General features: G+C 44.4%; 1 protein-coding gene across 7 annotated transcripts in view; it reads right to left on the bottom strand.

Annotated features, from left to right (window-relative positions):
* The window catches only part of TBC1D1 (TBC1 domain family member 1), a 217,238-nt gene that overhangs the window by 41,623 nt on the left and 154,952 nt on the right, over window positions 1-20,663 (bottom strand). For 6 of the 7 annotated variants that reach the window (XM_023638236.2, XM_023638234.2, XM_070264002.1 and 3 more), the window contains one exon: window positions 4,043-4,228. In XM_023638236.2, coding sequence (XP_023494004.2) covers window positions 4,043-4,228 — 186 coding nt within the window. Of the gene's footprint in view, window positions 1-4,042; window positions 4,229-15,809; window positions 16,142-20,663 lie in introns of those variants that run through there. The other variant, XM_070264005.1, reaches the window with a different exon arrangement.

The raw sequence follows: 20,663 nt of genomic DNA on the forward strand, positions 1-20,663 counted from the left end.
ACATAAAGACGGAAGGTACAAAACGTTGCTTGACAAACTAAGTGCTGATCACGTGAAATAAAATTTTTTCTTTTTCCATGTTAGAAATGGAGCAGATGCTAACTCAGTTGATCTGGCTAATGCTACCAGGATGGTAAGATCTTATTCATCTGATGCATGGACTCTGAAGTGAAGTGACCCAATTACTCCCCTCAAGGACAAATGCATCAAAAGACAGCACTGGAAAGGCCTGCGGAGACCCCTTGTCCAGCCTCTCATTTCATGGACATGGAAACGGAAGGTGAGGATCCAGAGACCCGCTCAAAGTTATTTACTAGCCAGAGGGGCAGCCAAGGGACCCCAGGCCTAGAGCTGCCTCCCTCTCATCTTTTGTGACTTTTCATCTACCGTCTTTATTCTTTTCCTTCTTACTTGGAAGAATACATTTTCAAGGTCCCGCTGAACAATTCAACAATTCTCTACATCTGTGGAGTTCAAATTTTTTAAAAATGTCAACCCTAGATTTTTTTGGCTATGAGAAAAGACAGTAGATGTCATTAGAGTTGCGCTAATCCCTGTGGCAAATCGGGTTCAGGACTGGCCTTGCTGAACGGTGACTGCAAACAGCCCTGTGCTCTCGGTGCCAATGGACATTTCTCTGGCAGTGAATTCTGCTGTGAGCAAGGCTGGCTACACTAAAGGGCCCAGCAAGCAACATGAAGAACCTGCTCTGAAAGTCAACAAAACAGAAATATCTGGCCAGAAGCAGCAGCTGGAAAGGCTTAAGCCATGTATTTCACTGTTGGCCCAAGCAACACCCCGCTGTTTCGGTATCCTGACAACACTGCTGCCGAAAATCAGTGGCCTCCAAAATGCCTTATCATCCAAAGCAGATGGCGCAAGCCAGCGACAAACATCAAGGCTCCAAGGCAAGAACTTCAGGTACGAGACCAAACTGTTTAAACTATTAAATAACGGTCTACAAACCCAGGTTTGTGAGGTTCTGGGGCTAGAGGGAAACCAGGACTAAATGAGATCAAATGTGACTTTGCAAGAGTCATCCAAACATTTATGACCATTTAACATTGACATGTGCTAACTTGGGACTTTGGACTAATGATGTTCAGGTCTGATGTATGGCCACTGCATACAGGGGCTGCTGATGCTCCGTTAGCAACTGGCTTCACAGACAAAATGCTCTTCCAACTGCCACCAACACTTGAAAGCTTAGAAAGGGAAGGCTAAGAGACTAGGAGCTTCAGTAACTAAACGACCTCCAAAATTGTAGAGATTTTAGAAAAACTACACTCAATATCTAATTTTTTTACAACCAAGATGTCGTATTTGTTTAACCAGGGAATACCCTTTTCTAAATCAGAATACTTTCAACTACAGTTCAAAATTTCATGTGTTATCACATCATTATGCAGAAGTACTATCTGTAACATTTTAATTTTAGGTAAACAGGAAACGCTGAATTATATGAGTAAGTCCAATAAGCCATAACATGCTGACCAAAAACCATGGTTGTACTGAATCACAGCCCGCTGTCCTGCATTAGGCTGTCTCGTCTTCATTTATAACAGGGGGAAGTGGCCCTGCAGGGGTACAGCAGAGGACTGCTGACTTGGGAGACAGGTGATGCATTTTAGTCCCCAAACCACCAAAACTTAGCTGTTTAACTTTGGGAAAATCACAGTTCAGCTTCCAACTCTGTACAATGGAGTGTGATACATTTAGATGACGTGGTTTGGTTCTTTCTTAGAAGCAACACTTCCAGAACTGTGATAAATATTTGGTCCATATATTTAAAAGCCAGGAAATAGGCTTAACCATAGGAAGAACCTCCTCATACATGTTTCTCTAAGTCCCTTCCCAAAGAGCAAGTCAGCCTGAACCCTTGATCAATTTCAAGAGCCAATCCCAGTTGCCATTTAACCTTTCTTTAAAAAGCAATTGAAGAAAAAATATGCAATGGTGTGACCATCTTTCTAGTGCACAGTACATTCTATGGTTAGTTTTTGTCAAATCTTACTTCTGTATTTAATGGGAAAGTTCTGCCCCTCATCCCATCCCAACAAAACTTACTAAATATTTTTAGGCAATTCTTGACGAGGCTCTTATTGATGACTATTTTTCTCAGTAATATAGGAACTGTATACACTGATACAATGCTTTTTATACTATATTTAGCAAATTAATTGTGCTTTCAACATAAATGTAAACATACGTTCAACTTTATAGAGCTAAGAAGAGAAATTAATTCAAACCGTAAAATTGAAAGACCACACAGAACTGAGCACCGCCAGATGAAGTGAGAAAGCAGCAGAAAGATGCTGTCAAGGGCCAGTGCACTTAATGCCACACCTGGCAAGGTGTTCCAGGCAACCTTAGGAAACTCTACCTTGCTCAGTCTGTCTAGTCATTTACATAGCTTTACAAAAGCTTTGCTTTGATCAGCATACTGATCTCGTCTCATTAATTACAGTCATGATTCCTTCCAATATTCCCAAGAAGCCAGCCAGCATGATTCCTATTTTACAGCTACACCCTGATTTTCTGTGGGTGTCATTCACAAGAAGATTGGCCAGCACAAACCTGATGGTCATTAAGGTTTATGACCTATATGATGGACATAACTGCCTTTTTGCTTTTCAACAAAAATCCCCACATACACGTGAATCTAAGTGCCGTGCTCCAAAGCTGTCAATTAGCTGATGGCATGCTGAGTGATGCCATCACTATCAAACCTCTTTTAGACATCCACTTTTAGAATTACCTTCAAGAACATAAGAAAACAGCAGGAAAACAGCTGGAAGAAAACTTGGCATTCTCTGCAATGAATTCCCCTCACTCTGGCATCCCCTTTCCAGGGCACAGTGATGGCATGGTCCATTTCTCTCAGCTTCAGTACTGTGTACTGGAAAGCTCACTACATCCATAAGCAGCCTGTTCCAACTGTTGGACTACTTTCATATCAAAAGGTCTTATTACTCTATATTTCATTTGTTTTTGGTCAAAGATGACATACTTATCTGGACTATGAATCTCATTCATCAGATTTGGTGTCTTAATGACTTTCAGTCCTATACAAACATCAAAATCATTATTAAAAGATGAAGATTTGCAATGAAGGAGGAAATTCAGTGAAAGGTACTCTAATTCCAAAATTGCTTTGGGCAGTGGTGGCATGACTGAACTACTTGTTCAGCTTCCCTTTGAAAGAGTATGTTCAGAATTCCCCATCAAAATCCTCATTATTTTATACAGGTAGCTCTCTACACTCCAAGACCCACGCTCTTTCCATTATACCACCCCGGTGCAAAAACTTAGCTTCTTAGCTACTTTGAAAATAATATTTATTAGTTCAAGTCACAGTATGGAAACAGGAAATGAACAAAATCTAAACTTTCAAAGTTCATGTCTTATTTTGATACTGACACAACCCTGGGCAAGTTACTTGGCTTCTCTGAGTCTCAGTTTCCTCTTCAGGCTAATACCTGCCTTCTGGAGTTGTGGTCAGGACTAAATTAGCCTGCCTATGTAAAACCTTGAAATCAGTGCAGGTTACACTCAGCAAATGCTGAAGGTTAGCCCCCTGTCTTTCAGGTTACCTGCAACTCATTAAAAATGCACAGAGTGGGGTTATGAACTTTAATGATTTATGTAGGATCAGTTCATACCTAATACCCAGGCATAGACTATGGCTGAGGAGAAAGTAGAGAGAAACAAACCAAAAAAAAAAAAAAAAAACCCAAACCCAAACGCTTTTCAGAAGGTTAAAGCTTAAATTTGAAGGTTGGTCTCTCAGAAGTTATAGACATTATGCTAAAAATGACCATATAGGAATAATTAAATATAGTTGATGAGATTATCATTAAATCTCCAGAAAGTAAATAGTGTTAACTTTACTTTGACAAAGTAAACAGATACTTTATATATATACACACACACAGAGTATTTTGTTTTTTTTAAGACAGTATGCTTATGTCTGACGTGATACACTTCAGACCCAAGGTGAACAAAGATCAGGCCTGTTGAATTTCACAAATGGCAAACCAACCTTGCAGCTTCTGATTCTCCTTCTCCATTCTGAGCAGCAGTATCTGTTGTAGAATAGCCTTCTGCCACAGTTCTCGGAGCTCGCGAGATGTCCTTTTCTTTTCCTCTGGTACTGGGCCAAAGGGTCCATCTTCACAAACCGGCTCTAACGGAGATCGCGGCGGAAGCTCTCCCAGCTCTGAATAATCTGGAGAGGGAAAAGGACATTTCAGAATGGTCATTTTTCAATAAAAATTTATATTTAAACACAGTGCCAAATCGGAAAATTCCGCTCATTCAGATTTACATAATGACATCACCCAAGTGTAAAATTCATGTTTCAGTATGTACTGCAGTAAACTATGGCTGAGCCACAAACATAAACAAATTATACATCAAATAGTAAGTGAAAGTTGTAGCAGCTGAAGAAATGTTCAAGGATACCTACTTTTTAAGGTGTAATATTTTTATCTTCCCCTGAGTTAAGGACTACATTATTGATGATAATAGCAGACATTCATGTAGTGCCCACTATGTACCAGACTATTCTGAGGGCTTTGTACAATTTAACATTCAACCACCCTGAGACGTAAATATTATAACTATTCAGGTTTAAAGAAAAGCAAACTGAAGCACAGGAAGTTTAAGTAACTTGCCCAAAGACACACACCAAGGAAGTAGCAGAGCCAGGATTAGAACCCAAAGTCTGCCTTTCATGTGCATTTTTAACCACTGTGTCATAGAGCTAGGTATTTTGAAAGAAGATTAAAAGATGTTTCACAGCCAATAATAACAGTGACCAATAACAGACCCTCCCCCACGTGCTGGGCACTGTGCCAGGTGTTTTATACAGACAGACTCATTTAATCCTGACAACTCCAGAAGGCAAGTATTAGCCTAAAGAGGAAACTAAGGCTCAGAGAAGCCAAGTAACTTGTCCAGAGTCACACAGTGAATAAGCAGGTGCATTGGGATCCCAATCTAGGTCTGCCTAAGTTGGAAGCCCATGCTTTCTGCTAGATACCCCTACAATTCAAATGTTTCCTATGTCATTGATTTTCATATTTCTACTTAGGAGCTGAAATCTTTTTACGTTCCATGAATGTGTACCTTTCTCAACTGCAGACACTACATTGCTGGCACAGTGTTGTTATAACTCACAAATATCTTACAGACAGGCACAGAGAATGTTCCCGTACAAGTGGACCTCAGCTGATGCAATGCCTCCTTGAGAGCTTCTGCCTAAACTAAACTTAAATAAAACCATGGTCTTAGCACATGCCATGAAAAACCCTTCACAGGCGACTTGAGTCATACAACCACCCGTAATACAACATACAATCTCTTCCAGTGGACAGCTCCAACACAATTCCACATGAGGAGTAACTTCTAGAACAGTCATTACCATTGACTGCTCCTTATCTTTACCTAAAGGTGGGTTTGTTTCCTATGAGATCTATGAAATCAAACCCAAGCTACAAAATCTTTAATTTCCTAAAGCAACTTGTCCATCTAATTCCTCTTAAATCAATAGATTAAAATTTTTTTGATAAGCATTAAGAATGCTTCATGATCTCTGTAAGCATTTGAAGCTTATGACATTTCTATATATGCTTATTTCATTATGATCCTATTGAACAAATGAATACATTAAAATTCTACTTCTTTTGGAGGTAAGAAACAACAGTTTATGCACGTTACAGGAGGATGCTCATGTGGAATGGTGAATATTAAAGCAGGAATTAAAACTGTCTATATGGTAGGATCTCAATTTTATAAAGATTGTAAGAGGCAGTATAGCTTAGCGATTAATAGGGCAGGCTCTGGAGCTAGGCTGCCTGGGTTTTAATCAGACTCTGCAATTATTGATGCCGTGATCCTCAGCAAGTTGCTTGATCTCTCCTGCGCTTCAGCTTTCCAATCTGTAAGCAGGAAGAACAGCACCTCCCTCACAGTGGTGTTACAGGGATGGAGTTAATACATATGACATAAACCACCTAAAATAGGGTCTAACACATAAGAATATAGTGAATATTAGCTCTTATTGTTTGCTATCACATATTCATTAAGGGCACAGAAAAAAATACTGGATGGAAGCATCAAAATTTATCCACTCAATCACAGGCTCTAAGAAGGCTAGATAAGGCCACCACGTCAATGAGGGTTTGTCCAGCACAAGCACAGCTGCTGACCCCAGCAGGTGCCTAACAAATAACTGCCGAAGGAAGGAAGAGAGAGTAGGTGCTGGTTTTTGGAGTGCTTATCCTTCTCTGTATTTCCTGTATTTTGTAAATTTGTGACAATAAATATTTTTATAACAAAAGTTTTTTTTAGGGGTCGGCCACATGGCATAGTGGTTAAGTTCAGTGCACTACACTTCAGCAGCCTGGGTTTGGATCCCAGGTGTGGATCTACACCACTCATCAGCCATGCTGTGGAGGCAACCCACATACAAAACAGAGGAAGACTGGCACGGATGTCAGCTCAGGGCAAATCTTCCTCAGAAAAAAAACACTTAAATAATGCAAATCTATTCTGATTTAAATCAAAGATTGAAAAATGTTCTCGTGCAAAACAAGACAAACCGAATCCCCCAAAACCTGTATACTTAGGATTAGTCATTACTGAATATGATATTCTAATCTTTTTTCAAAAGCAACTTTAGGATTATTATTCACTCTTATTCTGCAGGCCAAAGTCTTCCACGTGAGCCCTTTTTTTTTTTTTTTTTTTTTTTACCACCTCGGCTGTTGAAACCCTGCTGGCCACTGCACCTATGATTCAAGTTCTGCTTTATCTCTTATTGGAAGTATTTACACTCCCTCTGGTTCACATTCTTGTGAGATGCCCTGGCTCACGTGGCAGGCCTCAGGGCAGTACCTGGAGCAACACTTCAGTGGCCTTTCCTGTGTTTATCAAAAGAACCCAGGATGCAACCCGTCAACAGAACATCAAGTGGAGTTAATCCAGAAATTGTCTCTCATTCTTAAGCCCTACTAAGACGACAAGGGCTCACCTCACCTAGCATCCTTCCTTAACCTCGTCCCTCCTGTCAACCACCGCCTTTCTTCTCCCAAGTGCCCTGAAAATTCTACTACATTGCTTTCAAATTCTGAAACGTAATGAACAGAGCAGGTGTCACTCAGGCCAGGCTGACAGAACATGTCTAGGAGTTTGGGCTGGTTGGTCCCTAGATCCACTTCCTCTCTGTCCATTGGGTTGCTGACGAGGACCAGAGGATATAGAAGCTTACAAAGCTCCAGTTTCTGCTATTTTCTCATTCGGGGAAATTAGATCTACAAAGAATACAAGCACATTGTTTGGTGATGATGACTGTGAGGTTTAAGGCAGAAATTGCCCCCTTAACGTCTCTACTTTTGCCCTTTTTCTCATTATCACCGCACAGTGCACTGAGCTTTTACCATGTGATGAGTCCCCAACACAAATAAGCTTGTCTGAGTCTCCTGACCACCTCATGAGATAGGTGATATTATCCCCATTTTACAGCCAAAATAACTACGGTGCAGTGAGGTTTTTTAAGTTGGCCAAGGTCACACAGCTAGTAAGAGTGAGAGGTACAATTTGAACCAAGGTGTATTTTCCTCCAAAGTAAACAATGCTTATCCCGCCCTTCTGTAACTTCTAGAAGCAGGAGCATCTCTTGGGTATCTTGCTGACTCAGTAGGTCTGAGGGGAGCCTGAGAGAGTCTGCATTTCTCTCAGGCTCCCAGGTGAGGCCACCACTGCTGGTTCTAAAGCACACTTCAAACAGTGGGGCTCCATGCTCCACTTCTACTTCTCGTTTCTTCACACAACCCTATGTACTCATCGTGTCAGTTCTTCGTTTTCCTTTCTGTTACCGTCAGAACACAGTTCAAGTGCTGTTGTCGTCAGCTGCCTGAATTTAGGTCTTCACTCATGGCCACAGCCTCTCCTGATCTTGGTCAGGTACCAAGGCCAAGTCAGGAACACAAACGGTTACAAGTATGAGTATTAATTTCACCTCTGAATTACTTAAATAAAAGCTAATCCACTGCAAAGGTCAGCAAATAAACCCAACAGTTTACAGCAGGGTTTCTCTACCTCAGCACGACTGACACTTGGGGCTAGATAATTCTGTCATAGGGACTGTTCTTCGCTTTGTGGAACGTTTAGCAGCATCCCTGGGCACTACCCACTAGATGACAGTAATCTCTACCGCCTCCAAGAGTGGAGCAACACTACCCAGACAGTGCTAAACGTCCCCTGAGGGGAAGGGGAACAAGATCACCTCCAGTGAGAAGCCAATTCAGAGTGAGAAACTCATCACTTCTTCTCTTCTAAACCTTGGAAAGGAGTAAAAATATATCTCCTTCACCCAAATTTATTTTATGTGGTAACAATTGCTGATGTTATAGTTAGTTAACAATTTTCTTAAAAATACAGTCTTCTGTTCACATTAACAGTAACCCAGTTACAAAGTAGTTTAGTAACTTACAAAACGGAGATAGTTAAAATATTTGTTTGTTCTAAATTTAGCCTGGCTAAATGAGTCCAACTGGGCTGTTTTCTTATCAATGCAAAAAGATTCAGATCTGGGACAAGGCTGCGGCCTTGTAACCAGTCCTCTCAGTGTTGCACACACATGCACGTGTGTGTTTGGGGTGCAGTCTTGTGAGATATGGACTCACGTCCACAGGGGGTTGAGTGGAGGGGCAGGGAATGGATAATGGCATGAAAACATCAGACAACTGTCAGCTGAGAATCCTGTTCTAATAATAAATATGTGCATTAGGCTAACCTGCATGATTCCTGAGCCACTTACACCAGCATTACTGAGTCCCTCATATGTACCTGGATAGGATGTGCCAGGTGCTCTGAGACAGTCTACTCTGACGTGTCTAATACTCTCCAGAACAACACCAGGGATCCGGCTCTTTTCCTCGACTTACACTCTCGCTGAGAGATGCTGCACAGAGGCTGACGTGGAAGAGCACCGCTCAGTCCAGCAGAGGCTGCGCAGGGGGCTGGGGGCCACTCCGCCCCCACGCCAGCTTGGTAGGTCGTTCTTTGCAAATCTTTGTAAACATACCCGCCTTTGGGGGTCCAGTCCCTCAGTGCAAAATGCGAGAAAGGATATTCACCTCCGACTGCCCAACTGTGGAGACCACAGGCACTGACAGACGTTTATAAAGTCTGCAGAGGCACAAAACCAAAGGGCTGCCATGACACGTCAGTCTAGGATTTGATTTTACTACTCTGACATCTCCTGTAATGACAGGATGCAGAATGCTTAAATTATTTAGACCTTCAGAAACAAGAGCTGTCCATGGGTTCTAAGAATTCTAAAGCCAGCCATAATTCAGGGGCCCTAAGAGACAATTGCCTCCATTTCGATCACTGCTGTGACATTCTCAAGAGAGTCATAAATATGATCTATGCTGGTGTGTCAATATTTTAGATGCCAAATTGTTCACCAGCACCTCCGTGTTGCTCCACACCTTTCTCTGCACACAGACGTGTGGGGAAGAACATGACACTGCCCCGTCGGTATGAACACGATCAATCCTGTGCCAGGGCAGAAGGAAAAGGAGCATGCTTATGGCCTCATACCAGTGCAGCATCTGGCTCCATAAAGTACAGAATACAGGGCTCCCTTCCCGTATTTTCCCAAGACACTGATATTGAGTCCTGAACTGCAGCTCCCCTCCCCTTACAGACAGGACATTAACTCACATGTCAAGTGCCCCGTAAGAAAGAGGAGCGCCAGGAAGAAAATGAAGAGACAGACCCTTGTTCTCCAATATTCTGGCTTTTTCTGTTATCCCACAAGAGAGCACTCTATAACTCTCTCCATCCTTCTTGAAAATCCTGATCTCCCATGCCAAAAGAAAAAAAAAAGTTTCAAATTCCAGTTATTCTGAAAGCTCTAACTACATGAATAGATTTTGGAAAAGAGAGTTAAAACTGAGCGTTACATCTCTGGAGAAAAGTTAACAACACTGGGGATTAACATCTGCAGCATCTGTTGTTACCAACAGCTGAAGAAAATTTCCCCAAAAAACAAAGCAAAACAGCCGTGCAGACTTAAGAAAGGAACAGGCAGTCCTCTGCGATGCTGTCAAACTGTTTACAAAGCACGAGCGATGTTACCTCCACTCAAGCACAAGGTGGATGCCAGGAGGGCCGGTCTCCGGCTTCCCCGCCCGACCCCGCGCCTGGGAAACTGCAGAGGCACATGCAACAGTCACTAAGCAAATGAACTCATTCACTGAGACTGTTCTAAACCCTACCAGAACTTCATCAGACATTTTATGGAAAATAATCCAAAAAACCCTCATTATTTGCTACAGTTGTATTATAGGATGGTCCAGCCATAGGAAAATAGAACTTCCTAAAAATAACATTCATTTGGTAATGTTTTATTATTAACATTTTCAAGTTTTTGCCACATGCTGCTAGAAGTCCAGATATGAATTATGACACAGTCCCTCAAATTTTGACAGGGTGATTGAGAGAAGTACACGACTGCTGAGAAACACAAAGAAAGTGTTCTAGAAGTTCAGCAAAAAAGATGAGTCTCTCTTGTATCAGGTCAAGAGCATGGGCCCTGGAGCCAGAAGTCTGGGATGAAATGGTAGCTCCACCACTGACCCAGTGACTTCACCTCAGACAGGCTGTCTCATCTCTGTAGACCTCTTCCTCACCTGCACAGTTTGCATGACAGAGCCTATCTCATAGGATGAGTGAGAGCGTTCAACAGGTAAGTGTGTGGGAAGACACCAAGCCAGGCACACAACAAGCATTCAATCAAATATCTACCATCATTCTTCTTATCATCAACAGGAACAGGTTGTTGGAAGTGGTGGAGGTTCCTGAAGGACAAGTAAAATGCAGACAGGTGGAAAGGATGGAAGCCATTTCCGGTAAATGGAGCAGCATAAACAAGGTGTACAGGTGACTGTCAATCATCCAATGACCCATTCTCTCTAGACCAGATGGTGTGCACACAGAAACAGAAGACAAGAATGGCTGAGTCTAGATTACAAAAGTGTTGAATGCCTGGTTAATTTATGTATTAACTGGTAAGGAACTTGGAATCATAGAAGATTTGGGGTTTTCAGTTTTTTAAAGGAAATTTTATTTCATTTATGCATTCTTTAGCACTGGAAAGATTTCCTGGCCATCGGGGAATGCACAGCTCAGTGGATCAGACAAACAAAAAGGCTATTATAAAACAAAGTGAAAAAGTGCTCAGGAAAAAAACCAAGACGACAGAATAGTGAGCCCAACTCTGCCTGAGGTGGGATGCAGTGGGAGGCAAGGATATGTGGTGGGTGGGCAGGCATACAAATTTTTTTAAAAAGCAGCAGGCAAGATATGCAGAAACTAGAAACAGAACCAAGAGCCCTGCAGATCTTATTCCTACACCCTCCCAAATTAGCCACTTAGGGTGAGTTTCCAAGGTTCTATGAAGATGACTTGGAGAGGAGGAAGCCAAGAGCCCAGACTTAGCCTGGCTAGGGGTTGTACCGACAGCTCAAAGGAGAAGCAGTAAAGATGGCCTTGCGGTGGGAAGCTCAGGGAAGCGAATCAGGAAGAGGCACAGAGACCAGGACTGAAGGAAGGTGGGCAGCAGGTGCTCCTGGAGAGCTCTGGTCAGCCAACAAGGCCCCTGGCTTCCTCCCTTCTGGGCCACTCTGCTGTGAGAGCAGAGGCACAAAGCACCATGAGTTCTGTTCTTGCCCAGCGGTGGGGAGGTAGTGGCTATACAAGTCAAGGTCTACACAAGCTTGAAAAGAACCAAGAAAACACTGCAGATGAACGAATTTTTATTTAATGCACGGAAGAACATTGTACTTTTGGAGAGGGCTGAAGGTCAGGGCTCTTGTTTCTTGATTAAAGACAATAAAACTATAAAGAGGAACAAATATTCAGCCTCAGTGGGAATATAAAATGCTGATCTTTGTCACACTTTGCTCTCTCATATTACCACTTTATAACACTGGACTTCAAATTGTGGTTCTTGCAATTTTATGGGACACCATGGGGTGGAAAAGCACCACCACAAAAGGCCCTTGGGTCAGTGCCATTAGGATGTGTGTGTGAGGGGGGTGTCCGGGGAACTGGGCCTGGCTCCCCCTACGCCCTCTCCCAGCCCCAGGACTTCCCACCAGCAGCTGCTGCATGACGACTGCCTTAGCCAGCCCTTGTACACACTCCTTCCTTCTTCTGGATTGTGGGGGAAACCACTAGCCTGCACGCGCGCGCACACACACACACACACAAAAAACCTCAGGGCTGAAAGGGGCACTAGAAGATGATTTAGCTCCACCCCCGCCCCTCCCAGATGGGGAAACAGACTCTAAGAGGCACAAAGTCATATTTTTGAGCACTTACAACGTGCCAGGCAGTGTGCTTTACAATTACCCACCGATCTCATTCCCACAATCATCTGATAAGTGAGGACTGTTTCTATCCCTCAATGGCAAGGCCTGGGCCACAGAGCTAACTGGCTGTGGAGCCAGGATGAGGACTCAGACCTCAGGCTGGCTCCTCCAGTGCTCGGGGTGATGGGAAGGAATGCAAAGAGGGAACGGAGAAGGCACCTCATTACACCAGTGCTGCCGCCTACTAACCAGGAAATAAACAAGCCTTTGACCCCTCTGTGCCTCAGTTTCCTCATCCAAAAATCACAGTCAATAACAGCAGCCACCTCCCACAGTTTTGTTGCAGGGATTAAATGAGAAATCCTTGAGAGCACTTAAAACAGCGCTTGGCCAGAGGCAAGTGCTGAGTTCCTATTATCATGGTCATCTATTTTGTTCTATACCCGGCAAAATCCTTCTGTGCTTTGGACTTCTCCACAGACTGGGGCTGGGGATAATAAACAAAATTGGTTTACTGACAGATACCGAGGAAGGCAGAAACTTATTCTGTGAAAAAATCAACTGTGTTGTCCCTGGGGCTTCCCCAACAATAAGAGGCCCCCGGTCACTGCCTTAGTGTGTCCAAGGCCCCTGGTCACGAGAGGCATGGAAGCCCTGGAGAGCGCCACGCTCACAATGGCTTGGATGCCCTTTGGCCTTTCTTTGTCTAGTTGACTCCCTTCCTCCTCCTTCAAAGCCCAGCTCCAAGGTCACACCCTCTGGGGAGACTCCTCCTGCCAGTCTGGCCCTGCCCATCCTGTGGACACCTCCTTTGTGCTCCCCCAGCACAGCGGCAAACCTCAGGCAAGGCTCCCTGGTCCTGAGCATGGCAGCCCTGGGGCTGACATTCACTGCCCTGAGCATAGATAATAAATGCAAGAGGAACTCAGGGAAGCAGGAGATCAAGGCAGCATGGAGCATGCTGGGAAAGACAAGCAGAAGGGAGGGAAGTAAAAGAAGGGCAGTGAAGAGGAGGGGCGGGGAGAAATATGCCCAGAGGTGGAAAGAAACAAGCAAGGCCCCTCCTTGGGTAGCACACAATTCCGGGCCCAAGTGACTCGGGCTCAGCTCTTTTCAACAGTTTTATTCTTAAATTATGCAAAACTATTATAAAACTTTATATAAACTTTACATATCTCCATATGCAGATATATGGATATCTGACATTTAGGTATGTGTATATATATATATATAACTTTATATACGAATGGCTTTTTTTTTTTTTTTTTTTTAAAGATTTTATTATTTCCTTTTTCTCCCCAAAGCCCCCCGGTACATAGTTGTATATTCTTCGCTGTGGGTCCTTCCAGTTGTGGCATGTGGGACGCTACCTCAGCGTGGTCTGATGAGCAGTGCCATGTCCGCGCCCAGGATTCGAACCAACGAAACACTGGGCCGCCTGCAGCGGAGCGCGGGAACTTAACCACTCGGCCACGGGGCCAGCCCCATATATGAATGGCTTTTTAAGAAATATATTACAAATAAGGTGTTAATCACCCCAGTGACCAATCATTCCATTCATCCCAGGAACAATGATGAAATGAAACCAACCTCTGTCCCTAAAGAGACAGCTGAGTAGGCCACCGTGAAAGTCAGTGTGAGAAGTGGAAGGAGGACAGCCCTGGGGTGGCGAACGTACAGAAGGCCACCGTGAACGCCCTACCTCTAGAAGAGATGATCCTCATCTGCTCCTTTCACAGGGGTCGGGGAAAGCACAGTGGTGCAGGAGATGGTCAAATGCTAAGTCCCAAAGCAGGACCAGGAGGGATGACTGCCAGAGAGAGAGAAGGTCACTCCTTGCAAAGTGCGGGAAATAAAACAACAAAGCAAGATGAATTTGGGAATTGCGAATAGTTCCACATGACCCTGGGAAAGTGTGTGTGTGTTGGGGGAGGGAGGAGTGCACGTAGATGGTAAGAAATGAGTCAGATCAAAAGGTGAACGGCTTCCGGTGCTTTGCAAGCCTGCCATCCTGACACAGCTCAAGAGAGAAGGTGAAAAAATGGCTTGCCATTAAGTTCTATTCAGAGAGCCAGCGAGTGAGCATTAACAGGTGGGGATTTACCCTGACTGTTACCCACACTCAGCCCTTTGATCTCATCCACATGGATTTTTAAAAAAGTATCAGATCATCCAGCATTTGTCATTTTCCTTGTTGGCCCTCTACAACTACAGCTCCCGGTCAAGCCCACGTTGCTTGGGCCTCACCGAGGGGGTGCAGCACAAGATGTCCCCCTGATGCCCCTCCTGACAACAGCACATGGGGTTACCATCTCCAGAGGCTCGGCCACGGGTTCAGCCTATGGGAGCAGCTCTCAGAGAGTGCTCTCCAGACCAGCAGCATCCGCATCACCTGGTTGCTTGTAGCAACTGCCAAGTCTTGGCCCCACACTAGGCCTCCTGGATCACAAACCCTGGAGTGGGACCCAGAGACCTGAGTTTAACAAAATTGAAATTCTCATGCACACTAAAGTTGGAGAACTCCTGGCCTTTGACATTTGGCATTTTTTCAGTAACCTATAACTTACTTTAGGTTATAGGTTTACCTTTGGCGGTTTCACATTATATGACACTCAGGAACATGGGTATCTTTTAAATAAATTATGTCAAATTAATTAAGCAATGACACCACCCATCATGGATGACCTGACCATTAAATAAAATTTAAAAACATAATGTATCTTGCTTTTCTAACACTAGCCAGATCTCATTTTTATTTCTGGTGAAGGCAATTGTTTGAACTAAAATTAATACCATTTTCTTAAGAAACGCATTCAGAAAGTGGTCCCTCCCTGACCCAGATCAACCACCCACACTATTATAGTGACAATAAATTTCCTTGCAGAAAACTTCCAGATATGAACATAAATAGAAACACAGACCAATGAGTCACCCAACACAAACAGAAAAATACACTACTAAGGTCAAAGCTCAGGATTTCTCAACCCGTGTTATTTAACCATCTGCTGAAAAGCTGCTCGTTTGTTTACAGCAAGGCTCCCGGCACCTCCTCTGTGTGATCCTCCTGGAGCCAGGACAGCCCCTGCCCCTGAGAAAGGTATGCTCAGTCTCGAGGGGCATTTTTGTGTCTGTTTCTACTGAGGCATGGGGACAAGAAGCCTAGAGAGGAAACAGTGTCATCACCCTCCAATCTCCCCTGAGCATGGCGCAGGGCGTTAAGAGGGTCAGAATTGGACCTGGAGTGAGTGAAGTGGCTGCATCACGGAATGAGGGCTCTCAAATGATCCCGCATGCAGCTCTGTTTGCAAAGTCCATGCCGGGGGCCAGGGAAGTGGTGGGGAAGGGAGCTGCCTTAGTTCGGGCTGCTACAACAAGACACCACAGACAGGGGCCCTTAAACGACAAACATTGGTTTCTCACAGTTCTGGAGGCTGGAAGTCCAAGATCAGGGTGTGTGCGCGGTCAGGTTCTTGGTGAGGGCGCTCTCCCCAGTTTGCAGACAGCCTCCCTTTTGCTGTATCATCACATGGCGGAGAGAGAACGCTGGTCTCCTTCCCTTCTTACAAGGGCACTAATCCTATCATGCAGGCTCTGCCCTCATGACCTCATCTAAATCTAATTACCTCCCAAAGGTGCCCCCTGTCACAATGGGTAGGACGGCTTCACCCATGAATTTGGGGAGGGCAAAGACAATCCATAGCAGGAGCAGATGTGGTTCTAGACTACCCCTCCATTCCACTTCAGCAGAGCACGTTTGAGTTAATGTTGTATAGGGCTTCTGTAAACTTTCCTTAAATAAGACTTTGGTCAGTAGCTAAGAAAAAAGGAAAGTTCTGAAAGCACAGGTAACAAGGTTTTATTATGACTGAAAGGAATAGGATGCTGTTTTTATTCTTTTTTTTTTGAGGAACATTAGCCCTCAGCTAACATTTGCTGCCAATCCTCCTCTTTTTGCTGTGGAAGACTGGCCCTGAGCTAACGTCCATGCCCATCTTCCTCTACTTTGTATGTGGGACGCCTACCAAAGCATGGCTTTTGCCAAGCGGTGACATGTCCACACCTGGAATGCGAACCTGTGAATCCTGGGCCGCCAAAGCAGAATGTGTGAACTTAACTGCTGCGCCACCGGGCCAGCCCCTCTACTTTTTCTATGTGGGACACCTACCACAGCATGGCTTGCCAAGTGGTGCTATGTCTGCACCCGGGATCCGAACAGGCGAACCCCAGGCCGCCAAAGTGGAACGTGTGAACTTAACCGCTGCGCCACGAGGCCAGCCCGTTTTAATTCTTGACAGACTGACAAAATTCAGATTTTTCTTTTTTTCTGTTTTTTTTTTTTTTTTACAGGGGGAAGGGAAACCTGGGGGCCAGAAAGAGGGATCTGCTTGAGCAAAGCCACCAAGTACTCTAGCTTAGAGCCATCTTTCCTTCTAAATTCATAGCACTTGCTGTGTCATTAATGGGGCAACTGACCTGAGCTGCCATGTGGCATCGTTTATATTTTATATTTGTGGCATCTTTCATAAGCCAGGTCCTGGGATAGGACTTAAACATGGACTCTGTCACCCGGCCTACCTTTTATCCTGCTTCCTTGTCAACACAAAACATCACTTGCCCTGCCACAGGATGCAGATTTGGAATGGTACTTCCAACCCAATCCATTCCAGGGCACCAACCAGGCAGGTACTTAACTGATATGTGCTTCCAAGTCCCCAGATTACCATGGAGGGCAATGCCAGTGCCTGATTTAAGCCCAGCTTCCAATTAAAATCGCTTGAACACCCATAAAATGACAGAGAAAAAAAAGGACAATTTTGCAGATTTGAGACATGAGACAAACACAAGCTTGCAACGTAAAATCACACAAAATACATTCAAGGCAAAAACACATTAAAGTTTTGTGAAAGAACCAGGAGTCAAGATACAGTTTCTGCCACACATTTATAATACAGATGGGTAGATTTTGTATATTTAATTTATACTCAATATTTATTAAGCTTAGTAATAGCTGGATAGGTGGATAAAGATCATCTTATACTGATAGTGTGTTAACTCCCAAATCACTAAGGATTACGCCACAAAACAGCACTGCATCAACACAAGACAACAGAAGAAAACCTCCGGGCAGTTTAAAAGGCTTTTCCCTTCCACGGCCGCAGCTTTCCAGCTCAGAACCCTGCACTGAGCTATAGCTAGCCTCGGCATTTCCCATGCTTTTTTCTCCTTTGGTATTTGTTATTCGTCTCCCTCACTACATGTGCACACTCCTTTATCTTTCATTAAATCCACTTTGAACCCAACACCTAGTACAGTGTTTTGCATACAACTGCGCCCTCAGAACACCTGCGTGTTAAACAACACAGGATAAATCTCCCTCATCGCGTCACGGGCAGGGATTGTATCCCACATGCAAATTTTGGACTTTCATTAAAAACAATACCAGCATCTCTTGATGATGTGATGACAAAGACTGAGTTACGGAAAGAACCACTGTGAGGGGCAGAAGGAAGAGCTGTTGTGGCCAAGAAGGTGTGAAAGATGGATCCGAGTGGCAGCCAAGGAGTAGGGAGGAAGGGGTGGTCAGAGGCCCTGCAGAAGGAGAGACACAGAGAGCCTCGTCCGAGGGGTCCAACCTCAATTGACTGGTAAAATGATAAAACAACTACACAAATGGCAATTTTCAGGAAGAGAGTCTTATTTTTTCCCCTGTGGCCCAGGCAAGGGTTTTTAGATATGTTGGCTGGCTTTCCCCCCTCCCTCCTAAAAAAAAGGTAATATTTAACTCATTGCAGAGAAACTGGAAACACCAAAAATTATTAAAGAAAAAAAAAAAAAAGAAAAAGGAGGGCTGGCCCAGTGGTGTAGTGGTTAAGCTCTCACATTCCACTTTGGCGTCCCAGGGTTTATGGGTTCAGATCCCAAGCAGAGACCTACACACTGCTCATCAAACCACGCTGTGGTGGCATCCCATATACAAAATAGAGAAAGACTGGCACAGACGTTAGCTCAGAGACAATCTTTCTCAAACAAAAAAAAACAAAAACAAAAAGGTCACCTATAACCCTACCTCCCAAAGATAAATGCTCCTAATATTTTCACACATTTCCTTCTGGTCTTTTCTTGGAATTTTACCGAACATATAAATGTACCTTCCATGCTATATTTTGATTTTCATTAGAATTGCTTTGAGTCATCTCCTCTGTCCGTACCTACCCTTTAACACATCATAACGGGATGCAGAGTCTGAAGTGCCTGAGGCCCTGAGGCACGCCCAAGCAGAAGCAAGCCACAGGAGGCAGTGGGGTCATGACCCCAGTCCCACATAAAAGGGTCAGGCGGGATGTGCACACTTGGGACTCATCTCCCGAGAGGAGCATTGGGAGCTATTCAACTAGAAATAATCAAAAACGAGAAGGTCATATCACAGTCTGGTAATTCCCAGAGAAGAGCTGGTGAGAACTTCAGTGGGAACCTCTGGGAAAGGGGAAAAAAGTGGGGATGGGAGCAGGGAGAGGGTAATGCGGGGGATGTAAGGAAGAAATGTGTCACCAAGGAAAAACTGAGAGGGAGAGAGGAACGAAAGGTCCCGAAGGCACGTCCAGGTGATCCGAAAGGGCAGCAGGGCAGCCCTGATGCGGCTTTTGCTGGCACAACAGTCCTGCGATGAGAAGTCTGACTCAGGCGCTGACGAGGACGAATCGCTAAAAGCCCCAGTTATAAACTCTGCTGCCCTCCACCCTCCCTCCGGCCTCTCACGCATCTGTGAGTAAAAAACCTAACCCCACCCATCCCATTACACAATGCTTATCTGGATACAATCTAAGGTCAAAATCCACGAAAGGAAGCCATGACTTAAAAGTTAGGAAATACTTTTGTGCTTTACAGGGGAGAGGGGATGGGGAAGTCCACACTACAAAACAAGAAGTTCACAACAGCGAGCCCAGTTCTTCCCCCAACTCGACACAATGCTCACTGGGTTCTATGTGGAAATGCGACCTTTCCACCTGGAAAACCCCAGCCTCGCAGCTCTCCTTATAAGGGCCCATATCCTGACAGGAACCACCTTGGGAAGGAGTGCTCTTTTTAGGAATCCATGACTGCTCAGCAGTTGGGGAACTTGGGATTCAGCTGTGTCGAGCTTCAGGCTTGGATGTTTTCGGCTAGAAGACAGAAACAAACTAGATGATCACAGAGATGGCTTCTATCCCCTAAAAGTCAGTACTCTGATATTCATTCAAAACCTCAACAGATTTCAGACACACTTAATCTGGTTTATGAGTTAGAGTGGACAAGTTTAAATGTTCTTTGAAAACTGCTTTGTGGCAAGCAAATTTCTCCAACATTACCACAGTTTACTTTGCCCAAAAACCTCAGTAAAGAGGTAACATTTCCTTTTGAAAGTCTCTCCTGACCAGAGCTGACCATGGCATATCCCAGCACACGGAACTTCCACTCGGAGCTGGTAAGAAGTGAGAGTTGTTATGTGTGCACAGGACAAAACAAAGAGGACAGAAATGGGATCCTTTGATTGAATAAACAAAGTAATTTGGTAAAGACTTACATATCTGCCACTCCAAAGGAAGGATACTTTTCTAAACATCCTGTCGCAACACAGAGAACCAACTCAGCTGAAAAGTGGCACCTTACATTCCGAGGAAGGTGAGCCATGGGGGAAACGGACCCTCTGGAGCCTGGTAATTTTGTGCTTAGGGGGCCAGGTCTCACCCCACAGCACCCGTCAATGTCTGGGACATCTTGAAAGCTAGCAGTTGTCTAACCTTTCACTGGGATGATTTTCAAGAGTGAAATGTCTATGACTAATTTCTTTACAATGATTCCCAGTCTTTTGTCTCTCTCCATAAAGAGAGTTTGAAAAGAGAGTGGTCCCCTGTCCCTGGCAACAGGCTTGGCCCATGGTTTTTCCGCCTCTGAATTCAGAGCACAGGGCTGCTCAGCGAGGTGGGGTCTGTTGTCACAGGTGTTCACCTGGGGTGGAGCAGGAGAAGCAAGCTGCCGCCTGAGGACCAGGTTTCCTCTGGCTGTGACTTCAGGCGATGACATTCACTTTGCAGAAAAGCTGAAGCCACTGTACAAACTGCCAGCACACTGCCCAGGAGGCCCAGAAAGGTTCTTTTTGGCAACAGGAGGGTCCTCCATATGCCAGAGTCCCTGATTGTCCAAAAATATCCTTTCACTCGTCCTAAAAGTCGAATGATGTTAAAAGGGAATGTGGTGGAGTTGGAGTTTAAAAATGGCCGCCATTTGTGGAGAGAA

The sequence above is a fragment of the Equus caballus genome, chromosome 3 (assembly GCF_041296265.1).
Source record: "Equus caballus isolate H_3958 breed thoroughbred chromosome 3, TB-T2T, whole genome shotgun sequence".
NCBI lineage: Eukaryota > Metazoa > Chordata > Mammalia > Perissodactyla > Equidae > Equus > Equus caballus.